This window comes from Gadus macrocephalus, chromosome 5 (genome assembly GCF_031168955.1).
Source record: "Gadus macrocephalus chromosome 5, ASM3116895v1".
NCBI lineage: Eukaryota > Metazoa > Chordata > Actinopteri > Gadiformes > Gadidae > Gadus > Gadus macrocephalus.
In genome coordinates, this window is record NC_082386.1 from 22,132,724 (window position 1) to 22,151,164 (window position 18,441).

General features: G+C 47.0%; 1 protein-coding gene across 2 annotated transcripts in view; it reads right to left on the reverse strand.

Moving 5' to 3' along the window:
- Positions 1-18,153, reverse strand: part of LOC132458328 (phospholipid-transporting ATPase IA-like) — a 36,325-nt gene extending 18,172 nt beyond the window's left edge. Inside the window, exons 1-20 of one of the 2 annotated variants that reach the window (XM_060052926.1) lie at positions 17,684-18,153; positions 16,636-16,744; positions 15,985-16,084; positions 15,423-15,521; positions 14,980-15,025; positions 14,016-14,056; positions 13,571-13,644; positions 13,024-13,093; positions 11,772-11,899; positions 10,495-10,772; positions 8,562-8,689; positions 8,292-8,369; positions 8,051-8,139; positions 7,810-7,891; positions 7,133-7,238; positions 6,890-6,972; positions 6,354-6,403; positions 4,461-4,530; positions 4,001-4,085; positions 3,588-3,727 (exon numbers count right to left, since the gene is read on the reverse strand). In XM_060052926.1, the coding sequence (XP_059908909.1) occupies positions 3,588-3,727; positions 4,001-4,085; positions 4,461-4,530; positions 6,354-6,403; positions 6,890-6,972; positions 7,133-7,238; positions 7,810-7,891; positions 8,051-8,139; positions 8,292-8,369; positions 8,562-8,689; positions 10,495-10,772; positions 11,772-11,899; positions 13,024-13,093; positions 13,571-13,644; positions 14,016-14,056; positions 14,980-15,025; positions 15,423-15,521; positions 15,985-16,084; positions 16,636-16,744; positions 17,684-17,723 (1,896 nt within the window). In that variant the 5' untranslated portion in view covers positions 17,724-18,153. Of the gene's footprint in view, positions 1-3,587; positions 3,728-4,000; positions 4,086-4,460; positions 4,531-6,353; positions 6,404-6,889; positions 6,973-7,132; positions 7,239-7,809; positions 7,892-8,050; positions 8,140-8,291; positions 8,370-8,561; positions 8,690-10,494; positions 10,773-11,771; positions 11,900-13,023; positions 13,094-13,570; positions 13,645-14,015; positions 14,057-14,979; positions 15,026-15,422; positions 15,522-15,984; positions 16,267-16,635; positions 16,745-17,683 lie in introns of those variants that run through there. The other variant, XM_060052925.1, reaches the window with a different exon arrangement.
- Positions 18,154-18,441: the final 288 nt, after the last annotated feature.

Sequence of the window (18,441 nt, forward strand, 5' to 3'; positions counted from 1 at the left end):
CACACACACACACACACACACACACACACACACACACACACACACACACACACACACACACACACACACACACACACACACACACACACACCCCACCATCACACACACACACACACACACACACACATAGACTCACACACACATAACCCACCATTACAGACACATACACTCACACACAAATACACACACATAGACTCACACACACATCACCCACCATCACACACACACACACACACACACACACACACACACACACACACACACACACACACACACACACACACACACACACACACACACACACACACACACACACACACACACACACACACACACACACAGGGCCCTATCTTGCATCCGGCGCAAGTGACTTAGTCACTGGTGCATGTGTCGTTGCTAGTTTACAACTGGCGCAGAGCGTTCTTTTCCCACCACCGCCACTCGCCGGTAAATTAGGGATTGATCATGCGCCCCAAGGGGCGGTTCGGCGGAAGGAGGAGGCGTGTTCTGGCGCAAACGGTATTTTGCTGTTTCTGAATACCATTGCGCTACTGACCAGGAAATACCTGGTTTAAAGTCAGTGGCGCGTTGTTCAGATGCTATTTTAAGGGCGCATGCATACATGCGCATGCGATGCATACGGATTGCTTGTGCACCTCGCGCATACACTTTGCTTCTCCCATCTACCTAGCTGCACATTCTTGGTAAATTATTTGGGAAAGAACAGCTGATGCAGCGGTAATAAGTTGTACTTTTAAATCAATGCATCTGCAAACACCGTACAGCAAACACATATTTTCTTGACAGAGACATCGTGTAGGCCTACATGCCCATAACTTTTAGGATTGATGAGTATTTGATCGTGAAAAACATTGTTTTACCGTGAGTGAGTGTTAAAAAGAATGAATGAATGCGGGCGCGCGTGTGTGCTCTATTTAAACACATGCAAACTAAACACGTAACGCATAATACAATAAATGGCAATGTCTATTACCGCGGGGACACATGCATATTAGGATAGCATACAATACTGATAAGAAACAATGTTTATAATGTATTGCGTATATCATTAAATAGAACCACAGTTGCCGCATATCATGTTATATCATATACGTTTTCTTTGCCGAAATTTATTTGAGGACTCAGTATTTCTGAAGTTGTGGAAGAAAACCCCTTATTCCATGTGTGAATTAGGCCATATTATTTGGCAATAAACAGCGATTTGCAGTTTGAAATTCATGTGCATCTGTCTCATCGGAGACTGCAGACGCGCTGTCAAAATATCAACTCGTCCGATTCAAATGCGCTCATGGCTCTTAAAGGGGATGGGAGCTGGCACTCTCATTGGTTTGTTGGACGTTACGCCCAAACCACACCTACGGGTAACTAGGCTGCTTCAGACCAACCCTTTTGACACTTGCGCCGCGACGCAAGTGTCATTTATCCGCCTGTAAAATAGCGATAGCGCCGTAGAACCGCCCACAAAGCTACTTGCGCTTTGCGCTTCCCACTTGCGTTTCAGACCGTTAAAATAGGGCCCATAGACTCACACACACATAACCCACCATCACCATCAGATTGGGATTTGTAAGAATACGACAAACATGTCGGCCGTGAAGTCAGAAGAATTGTCAGGAGGTTTGAGAGGTAGGGTGAGGGTGAGGGTGGGGGGGAGGGGGAGGTGAGGGGGGGTGAGGGTGAGGGTTATGGTGAGGTGAGGGTGAGGTGAGGGGGAGGGTGAGGGTGAGGGTTATGGTGAGTTGAGGGTGAGGGTTATGGTGAGGGTGAAGTGAGGGTTAGTGTTGGGGTTGGGGTTGGGGTTAGTGTTGGGGTTAGTGTTAGGGTTAGTGTTGGGGGGTCACTGACCCTCTCGATGAGCTGGTAGCTCTCCTCCAGCCTCAGTGGGGTTAGGGTTAGTGTTAGGGTTGGGGTTAGTGTTGGGGTTAGTGTTGGGGTTAGTGTTGGGGTTAGTGTTGGGGTTAGTGTTGGGGTTAGTGTTGGGGTTGGGGTTAGTGTTGGGGTTAGTGTTAGGGTTAGTGTTGGGGTTAGTGTTAGGGTTAGTGTTGGGGTTAGTGTTGGGGTTAGTGTTGGGGTTAGTGTTAGGGTTGGTGTTGGGGTTGGGGTTAGTGTTGGGGTTAGTGTTAGGGTTAGTGTTGGGGGGTCACTGACCCTCTCGATGAGCTGGTAGCTCTCCTCCAGCCTCAGTGGGGTTAGGGTTAGTGTTAGGGTTAGTGTTGGGGTTAGTGTTAGGGTTAGTGTTGGGGTTAGTGTTGGGGTTAGTGTTAGGGTTAGTGTTGGGGTTAGTGTTGGGGTTAGTGTTGGGGTTGGTGTTGGGGTTGGGGTTAGTGTTAGGGTTAGTGTTAGGGTTAGTGTTAGGGTTAGTGTTGGGGTTAGTGTTGGGGTTAGTGTTGGGGTTAGTGTTGGGGTTAGTGTTGGGGTTAGTGTTGGGGTTAGTGTTGGGGTTAGTGTTGGGGTTAGTGTTGGGGTTAGTGTTGGGGTTAGTGTTGGGGTTAGTGTTGGGGTTAGTGTTGGGGTTAGTGTTGGTGGGGTTAGTGTTGGGTTAGTGTTGGGGTTAGTGTTGGGGTTAGTGTTGGGGTTAGTGTTAGGGTTAGTGTTAGGGTTAGTGTTGGGGTTAGTGTTGGGGTTAGTGTTGGGGTTAGTGTTGGGGTTAGTGTTGGGGTTAGTGTTGGGGTTAGTGTTGGGGTTAGTGTTGGGGTTAGTGTTAGGGTTAGTGTTGGGGTTAGTGTTAGGGTTAGTGTTGGGGTTAGTGTTAGGGTTAGTGTTGGGGTTAGTGTTGTTGGGGTTAGTGTTGGTGGGGTTAGTGTTGGGGTTAGTGTTGGGGTTAGTGTTGGGGTTAGTGTTGGGTTAGTGTTGGGGTTAGTGTTGGGGTTAGTGTTGGTGGGGTTAGTGTTGGGTTAGTGTTGGGGTTAGTGTTGGGTTAGTGTTGGTGGGGTTAGTGTTGGTGGGGTTAGTGTTGGGGTTAGTGTTGGGGTTAGTGTTGGGGTTAGTGTTAGGGTTAGTGTTAGGGTTAGTGTTGGGGTTAGTGTTGGGGTTAGTGTTGGGGTTAGTGTTGGGGTTAGTGTTGGGGTTAGTGTTGGGGTTAGTGTTGGGGTTAGTGTTGGGGTTAGTGTTGGGGTTAGTGTTGGGGTTAGTGTTGGGGTTAGTGTTGGGGTTAGTGTTAGGGTTAGTGTTGGGGTTAGTGTTGGGGTTAGTGTTGGGGTTAGTGTTAGGGTTAGTGTTGGGGTTAGTGTTGGGGTTAGTGTTGGGGTTAGTGTTAGGGTTAGTGTTGGGGTTAGTGTTGGGGTTAGTGTTGGGGTTAGTGTTGGGGTTAGTGTTGGTGTTGGGGTTGGGGTTGGGGTTAGTGTTGGGGTTAGTGTTAGGGTTAGTGTTGGGGGGTCACTGACCCTCTCGATGAGCTGGTAGCTCTCCTCCAGCCTCAGTGGGGTTAGGGTTAGTGTTAGGGTTAGTGTTGGGGTTAGTGTTGGGGTTAGTATTGGGGTTAGTGTTGGGGTTAGTGTTAGGGTTGGTGTTGGGGTTGGGGTTAGTGTTGGGGTTAGTGTTAGGGTTAGTGTTGGGGGGTCACTGACCCTCTCGATGAGCTGGTAGCTCTCCTCCAGCCTCAGGAGGCGGTCTGTGAGGGCGCTGGCAGCTCGCCGGTGGCCCTCGCTCCACGCCCCGTAGGCGGCGTCCGAGATGTCAACGACGGCGTAGCACAGGGTCCTCAGCCCTGGGGGGGGGGGGGGGGGGGCAGACCAAACTGTGATCACAATGACATCAAATAAAGGTTCAACAAAAATAAGAACATCTATATTATTAGGTGTGAAAATATGTAAGATTGTAAACAATAGAAGAGGGGGGATTTAAAAAATAATGTGTAGATGGATAAAGCTTATTAGGGCTAGGGTTAGGGTTAGGGTCAGGTTTAGGGTTAGGGTGAGGTTTAGGGTGAGGTTTAGTGTTAGGGTCAGGGTCAGGTTTAGGGTCAGGGTTAACAGCCTACCCTCTGTGGCAAAGAGTTGGAGGTGCTCCAGGGTGACCTCTCTGTGCTTGGAGGTATGTAACAGCCTCTCGTAGATCACAGAATCCTAGAAGAACAACCAGACATATGCATATTCATATCTTCAGAAATCACATCTGATTCTCAAGACTGTAGGGCTGTTCGATGTGATATGTATACAGTATATCTATCGCAATTTTACTTTACTTTTGTGACTTTCATTTTATATTATTAATAGGATTATAAAATAGTAGTCTTGAGGTATGTGATTATTTTGGATAGAAATGTTCTACATAGAATTTATGTAAAACATGCTCTATCGTGATATAAACCGTTATCGAGATATGAGATGTTCCACGTTGTGATAGAAGACTTTGTGCATATTGCACAGACCTACAAGATACAAATAAGAACAGTGAAATGCTACCTGAAGAGGGAAAAGGCTTTGATTGTTTGTACTCACGGCGCCTTTGCAGTACAGCCGGATCTGGCCCGAGGGCGTGCGCACTATCACTGACATTCTCTTTCTTGCACTGCAAAAAAGAGGGGCAAAAATCATACAAGCTAGCCCCAGGCTAATTATGTAAACAAATTGGAAAAGCATTATAACAAATATAGTTCCATGCAACCATGAAGGGGTCGTACAGTATGACGAGTATGCAGTAGCGTAACATCATGGCGATATGTTTATTTTGTGCCCCTCGACAGGACTTCAGAGCGGGGGACATTTACGCCAGAACATTTACGCCACTGCGGGTATGGTGGCATCAGGTTACATGATAGTCAACATTATTTGATGTCTTGCCATGTCCCAGAGAATGGTTGTTCAAGGTTCGACTTGAACCAGCGACCTCATGGTCATGAGTGGGGGCATTACCACTACGCTACATGGATTTAGGGTTAGGGTTAGGTAACCCTAACCTAACCCCTAACCCTAGGGTTAGGTAACCCTAACCCTAACCCCCAACCCCATGGTCATGAGTGGGGGCATTACCACTACGCTACATGGATTTACTAGACTGTATAGGGTTAGGGTTAGACTATATAAAGCTTGTCCATGCTTTTATTTCAAGCCGGCTAGACTACTGCAACCGTCTCTTCACAGGACTCCCAAAAAAGACCATTAAACAACTTCAATTAGTTCAAAATGCTGCAGCACGAGTGCTAACAAAGACCAGCAAAAGAGAGCATATCACCTCTATACTGAAGTCCTTGCATTGGCTGCCAGTTTATTTTAGAATACATTTTAAAGTACTGCTACTGGTTTTTAAAGCATTACATGGGATGCGGCCAACATATATATCTGACATGTTTACATTTTACATCCCTCTCAGGCCACAGAAAAGCCAGGTATTATGCTTACCATATACTCGTACCAAACAGGGTGAAGCTGCTTTCAGCTACCATGCAGTCCAGATTTGGAACAAACTCCCTGATCACGTTAAGAATGCTCCAACCATTGCCAATTTTAAAACCCAATTGAAGACCACCCTCTTCTCCATGGCATTTTCCTGTTTTTAATTTATTTTATTCATTGTTTTAATCTCTACTTTTTCTCTTTTTATCACTACTATTGCGATATGTTTTCTACTTGTACTATTACGGTGATATGTTTTATACGTGTGATATGTTTCTTACTTGTGTACTTCTATTTGAGGTAATGCCTTAGCTGTGTAAAGCACATTGTGTCTACCTGGAGTATGAAATGCGCTATATTAAATAAATTGCCTTGCCTTGCCTATATATTGAGAACTAGAAGTCTTCCATACGTGGAGGTATGGTGAGCTTGGTTGGTATGTTAATATGGCATTGGTATGCCTTAAACACTGGTTTACTGGAAGTTTACATATCGAAACAATCACCAACCATGTTTCTAAAGCATACTGTGTCAAAGCCCAACTACCGTGTGTACCGCTGTAAGGCCCAGCCTGCGTCAGAGAGAGCCCGCCGTTCAGAAAGACTGCATCAAACAAATGCATCCAATTTTAATTGCAGATATAGGCTGGAAATTTGGCATGGGCATACGATGGAATGTGAATGATGCATCCAATTGTATTTGAAAACAGAGCTGTAGATGTTCTCTTCCTGCGGTCTTCTTCCTTAACTACGGGCCTACGGCCAAGGATTACTAACCCTAACGACCAGTTTGGATTCAGCTTCGACGGTATGGAAAGAACATGAGCTACTTAGCTTACAAAGAGTTATGATATTGAACAATAAGTAGATAAATAAATAGTACAAAAAACAAAGAGGCTGTTGGATCAGAGTTGTGCAAGTAGGATGCATTTTGCTAGCAGATGGCTAGTTTGTCATCAAAGAGATCCGTTAGTTCTACAGCTCCATGCCTTGTGCCTACCTTGAGAACTCCAGGACATTCAGTAATTCAAAACTCTGCTCTGCCCCAAACTGTGAAATAGAACACAGGAATTAATGTATCAACCGAGTGGACCATGATGTTGCAGCAATGTCATACAGATACAGTAGAATAATATAATGTTTATCCAAAGAGAAAATTCAGTCGGACAGACTTGAGTTTAATCTATTTAAATATATTATATTTAATGTATATAATAATTGGTAACAAAGGCCCAGAGTATTTGGTCTGTATTTTCATGGTTTGACTACATTGTACAGAGATAAAGGAGATAAAAGACAGGATTCTGACTTTAAACGTGGCCCTAATCCTGTTCCATATCAGCGTAAACACTAGAAGAATACAATGGATCGTCTTTAAATATTAAAATAAATAAAAACCTAATAAACGTACTGATTCACCTATAACAACAAAAGAAAATAAATGTACATTCAGACCCGTAGATAGCAGCAGTGGGAAACTCTTAACGTGGCTTATTTAACAACCTGTCACAACAACATTCACGAGAGCAAACTTACAGCCTGAATAATGACAGAATCTGGTGTCCGACCAGCCAACACGAAGCCCAGGTCTCTGGCTGCCTCCACCAGGGCTGACTCATCTAGGGAAGAGAGAGGTATTAAACAGTCAGGCAAAGGCCGACATTGTAAGAACTGTAACTTGGCACCGTTTGCATCCTCTTCCAGGCAGGGCCCATGCAACAATGACTGCTGTAGCAGCTCAACATATGCACAACATCTTCCTGAAGCTGGGAGTCAGACCTGGGGAGGAGGCTTGATACACGATGACACCGTCCACCTTCTCTGGCACGGCCGTGTGGCACACAGCCATCATGGTGAGGAACTCCTGTATGACAGGGGCCGAGGCCTGGGGGAACAGGGGGCACGAGCTCACATGGGGCTGGGGTAGGGGTAGGGTTAGAGTAGGGTTAGGGGTAGGAGTAGGGGTAGGGGTAGAGGGAGGGTTAGGGGTAGGAGTAGGGGTAGGGTTAGGGGTAGGAGTAGGGTAGGGATAGAGGGAGGGTTAGGGGTATGAGTAGGGGTAGAGTAGGATTAGGGTTAGGATTAGGGGTAGGGGTAGAGGGAGGGTTAGGGGTAGGAGTAGGGGGAGGGGTAGAGTAGGGGTAGGGGTAGGGTTAGGGTTAGGGGTAGGAGTAGGGTAGGGATAGAGGGAGGGTTAGGGGTATGAGTAGGGGTAGAGTAGGATTAGGGTTAGGATTAGGGGTAGGGGTAGGGTTAGGGGTAGAGGGAGGGTTAGGGGTAGGGGTAGGGGTAGGGGTGGGGTTAGGGTAGGGATAGAGGGAGGGTTAGGGGTATGAGTAGGGGTAGAGTAGGATTAGGGTTAGGATTAGGGGTAGGGGTAGAGGGAGGGTGAGGGGTAGGGGTAGGGGTAGGGTTAGGGGTAGGGGTAGGGGTAGGGTTAGACGTCCTCTACTCACGTGGCCGGATTGAAGGTTTGAGATCAGCGTGGGGTCGTCAAAGCCTTCCTCTTCCTCCTGCTCCCTAGCCGCCATGTTGTGTCTTCAACAAGAGATGTTTGAGGGACACTTCACATCAAACAGTCCCAAAACCAAAGGGTACATCTGGGATACAATACAACGATGCACATAACCTTCAGTCAGATGAAGGAAGGGTTTGAAAGGCCGCCGGTGGCCTGCGACCTACCCATATGGGACCTACCCATATGGGACCCCGGCTATGGTGCACTTCTTGAACTGCATCACGTTGCAGGTCAGTGTACCCGTCTTATCAGAGAAGATGTATTTAACCTGCAAAACACGGCGTCGTATTTAAAAGGGTCCTTCGTCAGGTTCAACAGAGCGGAAGGACATGAACATGGAACAGATCTTTGGTCTTCAATAAATATAATACATAAATTCATATCATATAAACGACCATGGAAGGGATTGATTCCGAGTACCTGTCCGAGCTCCTCATTGAGGTTGGATGTCCGAGCCACAGCCCACGTATCAGTGGCCTCATGATGCATGTCCATGTCCTGGAGCCAGAGAAGGCCTGTTAGGGTACTTCATATCACTGCTGTGTGTGAGTGCATGTGTGAGGTGCATGTGTGAGGTGCATGTGTGTGGTGCATGTGTGAGGTGCATGTGCGTGGTGCATGTGTGTGAGTGCGTGTGCGTGGTGCATGTGTGTGAGTGCGTGCGTGAGAGTGCGTGCGCGTCCGCCTCACCCAGTTGATGAAGTAGGCCTGGGTGAACTTGATGACCTCCAGGGTGACCAGGAGGCTGATGGGGATCAGGTTGTTGAAGAGGATGATGAAGGTTAAGAAGTTCAGCCCAAAGTTAGCCGCGCTGCCATCTGCGTCCAGACAGAAAGATTAGTATCTTTATATATTTAATTTACAAAACAAATGTCCTTTTGGGCCGAAGTAAGGTGTTTCTACAAACACAGGATCACATGATTACTTGCTCACTACTAGGAATACTAATGCAAGGTATGACCAACACGGTAGACAGAGGGTCTACGGCTACTGTGAGGACTTGGGAAGAACTGTACTGTACTGTAAGGACCTGGGGAGTACTGTACTGTAAGGACCTGGGGAGTACTGTACTGTACTGTACTGTAAGGACCAGGGGAGTACTGTACTGTAAGGACCTGGGGAGTACTGTACTGTAAGGACCTGGGGAATACTGTACTGTAAGGACCTGGGGAGTACTGTACTGTTAGGACCTGGGGAGTACTGTACTGTTAGGACCTGGGGAGTACTGTACTGTACTGTAAGGACCTGGGGAGTACTGTACTGTAAGGACCTGGGGAGTACTGTACTGTAAGGACCTGGGGAGTACTGTACTGTACTGTAAGGACCTGGGGAGTACTGTACTGTAAGGACCTGGGGAGTACTGTACTGTACTGTAAGGACCTGGGGAGTACTGTACTGTACTGTAAGGACCTGGGGAGTACTGTACTGTTAGGACCTGGGGAGTACTGTACTGTAAGGACCTGGGGAGTACTGTACTGTAAGGACCTGGGGAGTACTGTACTGTAAGGACCTGGGGAGTACTGTACTGTTAGGACCTGGGGAGTACTGTACTGTACTGTAAGGACCTGGGGAGTACTGTACTGTAAGGACCTGGGGAGTACTGTACTGTTAGGACCTGGGGAGTACTGTACTGTAAGGACCTGGGGAGTACTGTACTGTAAGGACCTGGGGAGTACTGTACTGTACTGTAAGGACCTGGGGAGTACTGTACTGTTAGGACCTGGGGAGTACTGTACTGTAAGGACCTGGGGAGTACTGTACTGTAAGGACCTGGGGAGTACTGTACTGTAAGGACCTGGGGAGTACTGTACTGTTGTGTACTGTACCTGGAGCTGTTAACATACCAGGGCCCAGAAATGCAAAACAAAAAGTCACATCACTAGGAAAATGGCATTCAGATTGAACCCTGACTTTAAACTTTAATGTCGTTTCAAGTATAATTCTAAACATACACTCCAAACCAGAAATATTTACATCGATCCTTTTGAGTTTTATGACGTCCACAATATGTGCTCCTCTAAATATGTGCTCCTATATATGTTTCTGTTTTCTGTTTTTAAAATATGCCTCTGATTAATCTTTGTTTATAACTTCAGACTCGATCTGGCAAGAGCCAAGAGAGCCCAAGGGTCCATCTGATTGGTTTGAACCACGCAGGGCCGTGACCATATTTGGAAATCAACCGCTGCCCAGCCAAAGCCAATCTGATATTCATTGCGAAACATAAATGAGAAATCAGGGTAGTCTCTTAAGAATACTTCCCCAAACAGATATTTTCCATTATACTATTATCATTTAGCATCATTATTAGTATTTGAATAGCCTAGGCATTTCAAATGGAAGACCCTGAGGCCTTTTTCTCTTTCTGAGCCAACTTTATTGACCAGCAGTCAAGTTTCCTTGTGCTGCTTGTTTCGCGCGGCTGATCCCTGGTCTGCAGGCCTGCTGTTATCAGTCACCAAACCCCAGTCAAACCTCAGCCACAGCGACCCCTGTGGCCGAACTAAGGCACTGCAACTACCATTCATGGGGTGGTCCGTCGGTATCCCAGTATATAGAGTGTCCAGTCCCTTAGATACTGGTATGTATCCCCATGCACGCCTTGGTGGCCCTAAGGACTCACAGTTGAGGTCCATGTACCAGGCGTGGTCTCCGTGGAGCCTCTTCCACAGCGACTGGCCGGCGGCACAGCCCAGCGAGATGAGCAGCAGGCAGCCCACCAGGAACAGGATGAGGCGGTTGGTGAGGCGCTCCACGCTGGACAGCTTGAGCGGCGGCCGCGTGGAGTTCTGCATGAGCTTGGTGTCGTGGCCCGTGTAGATCACAAGGCCGTGCACCCACTGGGTGTTCCTCAGAGTGGCCCCTCGCAGCACCAGCTGGTCCGAGCCCACCGCCACCTGGCTGAGGGGGTTGGCGACTGATAAGGGACTCCATTCAAGGCTCAGTTCTAAAATGTCGTACGTTAGAAGCAGTTCTGTGAGCAGTGAACTTTAAACTCAGACGAGTTGTTTAGGTCAGACCAGTCTCGCCTTATTGGTTCCACTTTCAGCCTCTTTCGTTTGGACGCTGCGGTCAAACAAAGTATGCTGTTGTTGCCAAATGCCTTGGCAACTAGTTGTGTTTAATTTTTAAGACGTACCCTATAGTATTGAGCATTTGCTATGGCAAATGTGTAGTATGGTCAGTGAAATATAATGAATAATGAATATAGCAGCCTGTATATAGTATATGGCATTTCAATATGCAAAGTTTTAATAGAGGATTTTTGTAAGAAAATAACAGGCAACAACATGTCCCCTTCAGGAAGTGTCTGATGACCAACAGCGATAGTGCCGTCCAACATAAGACTTTAACTTAGTTGGATTGTTAATGTGAGGTTTCTCTTAGTCGGTGGGCGGGTTCTCCGTCCATTTCCCAACATCTAGACAGAAGGTTCTTCAAAGGTCTTAACCTAGCAACTGTAATTGCTTGCCACTTGTTTCAATGAACATCTTTATTGTACCGACTGCGATATATTGTTGTTTCTCTTTCTTCTGACAAACGTACTTATTGTAAGTTAGACTGGGTAGCCCCGCCCATTCTGCCGGCGATTTGAGTTCGCTCTGCACAAGGGTCTGGAGAAGAGCAATGCATTTCTTTCTGCTTCTGATACGTTTTTGCAGGAGCCAATCACCAAGCTGGCTTATCCCCCTGGCGTGCTATTGGCTGGTTTAACACAATGACGAGTGGGTTTGCGTACAGAGTCGGTTGAACTAGGCCCGTTGATCACGCCTCTTGTGCTGAAGAAAATGACAGCAGCTTCCCCAGACCAACATGCAAACTACGATTGAGCTTGGTCTGGCAATAGCCAGGCAAATTGTAAGTGGCTTTGGATAAAAGTGTAAATGTACAGGGTCTCACCAGCGTCCCTCCAACTGGATCCGACCCACAAAGTCGTAGAGATGTCGGTTGGGGCCCTCACACTCCAGCTGGCCAGAGAGCTCCGACATACTCTCTGGGTCCTTCAGCCGGGCTGTCGCCTGCAGGCCCTGTCAACGCACAAGTCTCATTACACATGGTGTGATCATACATAAGACCACTGTGTTCATTTAGACTCGTGCAGCACATGCATCTAATTCAAGGAATGAAGTACAGCTGCATGTAGAAGTGCTGCAGGAACGTTACTTCTGCCATGTTGATTTACTGTACGCAGTAATACCATGACTCAAACAGTATATTAAAAGTTGACTCATGCAGTACTAGGGTTACCGAATGACCTGTCCACGAAGATAACCATCAAAAGGCTCTTTATACTGCGATGGCCTGGATGACAATAGGTGGTTGTCCTCACGTGACATTTGAGGGAGGGAAGAAGTGGAATATATTTAAAATATCTTTTAATCTGTAGTGTTAACGTGTGTTCACGTTGGTAGAGCACGGTGAGAGGTGCTTGGTGGGCAGGCTGAGGGACACCAATTCATTCGAGCTGAGCTCCTGGCAAGGCCAAATCGACATAGCCCCGCATGGTAACAATGACTGATTCATTGGGATGAATGGATCTTGGGTTCTAATCTAATTTGATCATTTTGGAATGAACATTTAAACAGGGCACCACAATTGATGAGTAGAGAATGGGACTCTGGGTTGTGCTTGTAACATTATCTAAATTCCACACATTCAATGACTACGACTGGTCATGTGATGTTATTTTCAGAACCAATTCTGTATGGTGGAATTTCATCGCAATGAATGTCGTTGTGGACATCATGATGCAATCATTCCGCCGATTAGCTTAAGTAAAGAAAGGTAAAAAGAAAGGTTTAAACTAATTCTGCATCCTCATCCCAGGGGAAAAGGAGGGACACTAAAGGACTATGGAATACGAGATTCAGTAAATTTTTTTGCTTTTCTAGAATCTCACAAGCTGACCTCCGGTTTTGTATGCAGATATTAATCTGGAACCGGCCTAACAAATGCAGCGACAGTCAGCCAATCAGTGAACCCCAAAAAGGGATTGGGGTGATGCTAACACCGGGCACGCCGGACAACGAACACCGCCACGGTGCACAGCTCATGAGTGAAGCCGTTTGAGGCTAATTCTGCTCGCAAATGACAGAAAATGAGAGAAAAGGAAGAAGAAAGAAACCCAGAGAGGGACTGAGCGCTGCCTTGCCTGTCTGATCTTGAGGTTGGTCTCTCCGTCCAGGTTTGACGTCTCGATGTAGCACATAGCGTGGGGCTCACTGGGGACACAAGAGCTCAGGCGGTTAGCGTCAGGGGGAACCGTGCAGCGATCCCCTAACCATCCGCCTCTGGAGTTAGTAGAGCAGGAAGAGGGCTAGGGGTGCGACTGGACCACGAAGCATGGGAGGTACGTTATGCATGGGGTTTGGTGGGGCCACAGACAGTTCACCATTCACCACTGGGATAACATTGGCTCAATAAACGAGGAAGCATTTGAAAAATGAATTGGTTGTGGTGGAAACTCCTTAAATACATTAGGACTTAATTTAAGAGAGAAAATAGCTAATTTGAATGTAGAAACTGATTGACAACTCATTACATTTACATTGAGGGCATTCAGCAGACGCTTTTATCCAAAGCGACAATGAGTACTTGAATGAGTACAAGAAAGTGAAACGGAAGTGAATCATTAGCTCCGTCTGCACACACGCACGCACACGTGCACGCGCGCACACGCACACGCACACAGCCCTGACCTGGATGAAAGCAGGACGAGGTCAGCAGGGAGGGGGTCGCCGTCTGCAGCTCTGATGATGTCCCCCACCGTTACCTACGGTTACGGCCACAGCATGGGGGGAGGGGGGGGGGGGGTCAGACAGATCCAGAGACAACAGGAAGGCAGAGAGGGGGACGCACAACACTTGTAACACTAATACAAGCTTGGCCTTTTAATCTCAATGTGTTATCGACCTGGAAAGATAAAGATCAAATACAAGAGGTACAGCCTTCATCCACACAGTGAAATCGAACTGGCTCACACATTCAGCAGGTAGTTCAAGGTTCTTTACCTCACAACTGGCTAACATTCAAATGAAAGGTGAACAGATAGTCGACCAGAGGCCTACGAGTCCCAATAGTGCAGCTGTCTGAAACGCTTGTAGAAGGATCGGTGAACGCTAACACCGCTGCTGGGAAACGTACCTTGGCCCACTCCACGGTCTCCCACACCCCGTTCCGGAGGACTGGAAGGTGAATGGTCATCAGAAGAATAACAAGACAAAAGGTGAACACATAAACAGGGTGCTGATCTCAACATGAAGGACAGGAAAATGGTCCTCAAAGGGTTTCTACGATTCCCTCTTTGGCCCCTGTGTGTTTGGTTACGCCTTCATTTTATTTCATGGTGACATTAATAAATGAGTGGATGCTCGTTACATAGTAAATGCAATAATTGCTGGGGTTTGTCCTGTTTTAGGTGTTGATGGATTGGTAGGAGCAGGTCGCTGTGACCATAAAGAGACAAACAAAGGACACATTTGGAGTGTGAAAACAACAGATGCGTAGTGAAGACTACTCTGTTTGCTTGTGCTTTTCTTATTACATTATACATTCCCACTATGTACTTTTCCGTTCTAATTCACTATTCTGTCAGTTGTAGCGTGCTGCGGGTGCTGGACTGGATGCCTGGACTCTCCTCATGGATAACCGGCCAGAACCCCATCACCTTTTTAAATATGATGTACATGTATTTACCTGTATGCCAATTGTGGCACCCATTGCACTCCTGACCATCCCTGGAAGAAGGGATCCCCTACACTGCGTTTCTTCTCAAGATTTCTTCCTTGCTGATTCAAGGGAGTTTTTTCTTGCCCGTGTGGGGGCATGGGTAAAGGGGGGTGTCACAAATATTTGGCCTGTTAAGCCCTTTGAGACTGTAATGGTGATTAAGGGCTATACAAATAAAATTGAATTGAATTGACTGTGGATCTTATCCCTGGATTGTCATGTTTTAGGTGTTGATTGGGCTAGGGTTGGGTTAGGTAGCTTAGGGTAGGGGTTAGGTATCTTAGGGTTAGGTATCTTAGGGTTAGGTAGCTTAGGGTTAGGTAGGTTAGGGTTAGGTAGGTTAGGGTTAGGTATTTTAGGGTTAGGGTTAGGATCTTACTCCTGGTCTCCTTCCTGTTGACCACGTTGTCGGCTTTGTGGCGTTTCTGTAAGGCACAGTTACATTGAGTCATTTCATTTGAATGCCATCTATCAACAAGCTTTTTTTTGTTGTATCTTACCCCTCACTAAGTCTGTATTTGTAACAACAACTATTTGGGATTTAATTACTTTAACAGTGCAGTTACACAAAAAGGACCATGTCATAAACAACGTAACCAAATGTAACCACATGTCCCAACATGCTGAGTAATAGAATAGCACGTGGTCAGGGTTTAACTTCGTTACATATTAAGTACACACTAACAGTTTGTTGCATTGCTGAGTACATTTGTGTTACACTGTTAGAATGACCCCTCATGGAGGCCCTCCAGGGGGCTTTGAGGGTTAGGGTTAGTAGGGTTAGGGTTAGTAGGGTTAGGGTTAGTAGGGTTAGGGCCGTACCGTATCCTCGATGATCTCCTTCACAGCCGCCACCAACAGGATGGCCACCAGGGGCACCAGCGTGGTCCAGCGCCCCGTCGGGGACACATCCGGTATTTGCTGTGGAGGAAAGATCGACGAGAGATGTTGAGACGCACAGGCAGAGAACCCATAACCCTAACCCTCACCCTCACCCTAACCCTAACCCTCACCCTCACCCTAACCCTCAACCTCACCCTCACCCTAACCTTAATCCTCACACTCACCCTCACCCTTACCCTAACCTTAACCCTCACCCTAACCTTAATCCTCAAACTCACCCTTACCCTAACCTTAACCTTAACCCTCACCCTAACCTTAATCCTCACACTCACCCTCACCCTTACCCTTACCCTCACCCTTACCCTAACCCTCACCCTAACCCTCACCCTAACCCATGTTCGAATAGAGGAGCAGCGACCGTGTGGGAACGCTGTCTGGAGAGGTGACATTCTGTCATGGACCACGTACTGTTTTAAATCAGGTATCAGGGCGTGACAGAGCTGGCTGGGTTGCCATGACAGCAGCGGGACCATGAGCCTACCTGCAGCATGGCGATGACCAGGAAGAAGGAGTTGGCGGCCCTTCTGAACTGAGCGAAGAGGAACCGAGGCATGAAGGTGAGTGCATTATACTTGGCAGTGCTGCAAACGGGGCAGAGAGAGAGACACAGAGAGGGGTCCATCAGAACCATTCCTCTGGATGTAAACGGAGCAGAGAGAGAGACACAGAGAGGGGTCCATCAGAACCATTCATCTGGATGTAAACGGAGTAGAGAGAGAGACACAGAGAGGGGTCCATCAGAACCATTCCTCTGGATGTAAACGGAGCAGAGAGAGAGACACAGAGAGGGTCCATCAGAACCATTCATCTGGATGTAAACGGAGTAGAGAGAGAGACACAGAGAGGGTCCATCAGAACCATTCCTCTGGATGTAAACGGAGCAGAGAGAGAGACACAGAGAGGGTCCATCAGAACCATTCATCTGGATGTAAACGGAGCAGAGAGAGAGACACAGAGAGGGGTCCATCAGAACCATTCATCTGGATGTAAACGGGCATCATATCTGAGCCTCAACACACTATACATAATAATCCAGTGGATCTCAATTCAAAGCATCAAACTGCGATGCGGTTTGATGCTTTAACCCTAACCCTAACCCTTGTGCTTCCATGGACACCCCTCCAACACTTGCCAGACGAGGTTGTTGCAGAAGCGGCCCTGTTGGGGTCGGTTGATGAGGACGAGGCGCGCGTCCTCCGGCTCGGCCGGCGAGGTGCTGGGCGCCCGGGTGCGCCGGTATCCTGATCAGGACACAGGAGAACGAGTTAGTCCTAACCCTAACCCTTAGAGCAACATGAGGACGATCACAGACTGTGACACTCTGCCCCTCGATGACACACGTCACTCTGCTCCCTCAGTCGATCGGGGCTTCCCAGGAACCCCCTGCTGAACACTAACTCGTAGGCTTTCACTGGATTAGTGTTTGTGTCTCAGGCCGGGGCCAATCTGCCCTTCTATCTCCATGTTGAATTGAGCTCAGTTAGCGCAACCAATAATGCTACCCTACAAAGCGCCAAACAATTACCCAGGGACAGGTTCATCAAAGCTTTAGGACTCAGAGAGAAAGGAAGGAGGACACAGCTTTAGACTGCCAACCGAACAGTCAGAATTAGAGCTCATGGACTCCTGACTTGAATTTAGTCCACAGATCACCTGACAGGTACTTAGTTCACAGATTACCTGAGGATCAACCCAACGCGTGTAACCTACACACACCTTACACACAACTTACACACACCTCCTCCCTATGAAAGCCTGGGGAAACTACGGTGAAAGTGAAAGATCATTTCAAGCCTAGATATTCAAAATCTAATCAAAGACCGCAATGATCAATTAAACTGAAAGCCTTAAATACAGCTTCAAGTGTGACACATCGCACACACACTCCACAGTGTTAAGACAGACACAAACACACACTCCACAGTTACATAGTTCTCTATTAGGTACATATTCCTCTATTAGGTACATAGTTCTCTATTAGGTAGTCCTCTATTAGGTACATAGTTCTCTATTAGGTACATAGTTCTCTATAAGGTAGTTCTCTATCTGGTACATAGTTCTCTATCAGGTACATAGTTCTCTATAAGGTACATAGTTCTCTATAAGGTACATAGTTCTCTATTAGGTACATAGTTCTCTATTAGGTACATAGTTCTCTATAAGGTACATAGTTCTCATACCTTCCAATGGAGATCGGAGACCTGACAGGGTTCTCTCCATCACAGCTCTGCAGATCCCTGGGTTACCCCCAGGGTCAGGGCTCCTGGTTGGGTTAGGGGCTTACCCCCAGGGTCAGGGCTCCTGGTTGGGTTAGAGTTAGACACATCTCTTAGTGAGGACTCATTGAGGGTTCTGGCTTTGCTCTCTAAGCTGACGGCTCACTAACAGCAGAGACCCAGACTAGAAGAATGAAAGGAAGTCACATCCTTGCAATTTCACGTCAGTGGATTTTTCACAACGTTATGGCTTATCTATATATCTATATAGATATATCTATATCTATATAGATATATAGATATATATATATATAAAGTAACGAGCAGTGGTCTTCAGCCCGTGGCTCTTCTTGTTAGTTGTGATCTTCAGGTTGTTCGGGGTGCTGTTATCACCGAGCGGTGGTCTCCAAGTTCTTCTTGTTATGTTTTACTTCCTTATCCGCCCACTTCTAATCCTTCCACCCGAGGAGATCATTACTGCCACCTGGTGGTTGTGCAACGCGATCTTACTGTCAGCATGGAAGGCCTTGGATTCATGACATCATTATTTTCATTTTCGTTTCCTTACCGATTAAATCCTAATGTTAACCTATCCTTTGGTAAAGCTCCAATTTTCTGTGCATGTACGTACGTACGTACGTATGTATGTATGTATGCATGTATGTATACTATGTATGTATGCATGTATGCATGCATGCATGCATGCATGCATGTATGCATGT